Source organism: Penaeus monodon, chromosome 32 (genome assembly GCF_015228065.2).
Source record: "Penaeus monodon isolate SGIC_2016 chromosome 32, NSTDA_Pmon_1, whole genome shotgun sequence".
Taxonomy (NCBI): domain Eukaryota; kingdom Metazoa; phylum Arthropoda; class Malacostraca; order Decapoda; family Penaeidae; genus Penaeus; species Penaeus monodon.
In genome coordinates this window covers 20,675,636-20,675,896 of record NC_051417.1, presented here as the reverse complement: position 1 = coordinate 20,675,896, position 261 = coordinate 20,675,636, and the positions used below count along the sequence as shown (strand labels likewise).

The following is a 261-nucleotide window of genomic DNA, read 5'->3' as shown; positions in this document are numbered from 1 at the left end:
AAAAAGCCCCACCTTAAAAAATCATCGAGGTACCGCCTCGAGCAGGAGGACCACGTGATCTTGCCGGAGCCCAGAGTCGGCGACATGATGTACCTTCCGGGGTCGCAGTTGTTGCCTGCCTGGAGGCCGTCGTGGCGCATCCCCAGGCTGGGAGGGAGACGAGGGCCGTTGTACAGAGGGTATGGGTAGGGGCGTTGTACAGAGGGTATAGGTAAGGGTGTTGTATAGAGGGCATGGCCAGAGGGAGAGATGTTGTAGAAA

The 261-nt window shown here is 57.9% G+C and overlaps 1 protein-coding gene across 1 annotated transcript in view; it reads right to left on the bottom strand.

The window, feature by feature from the left end:
* LOC119593592 (A disintegrin and metalloproteinase with thrombospondin motifs adt-1-like) overlaps nucleotides 1–261 on the bottom strand; it is a 60,261-nt gene that overhangs the window by 11,123 nt on the left and 48,877 nt on the right. Inside the window, exon 11 of the mRNA XM_037942546.1 lies at nucleotides 13–147. Within this exon, the coding sequence (XP_037798474.1) occupies nucleotides 13–147 (135 nt within the window). The remainder of the gene's footprint in view (nucleotides 1–12; nucleotides 148–261) is intronic.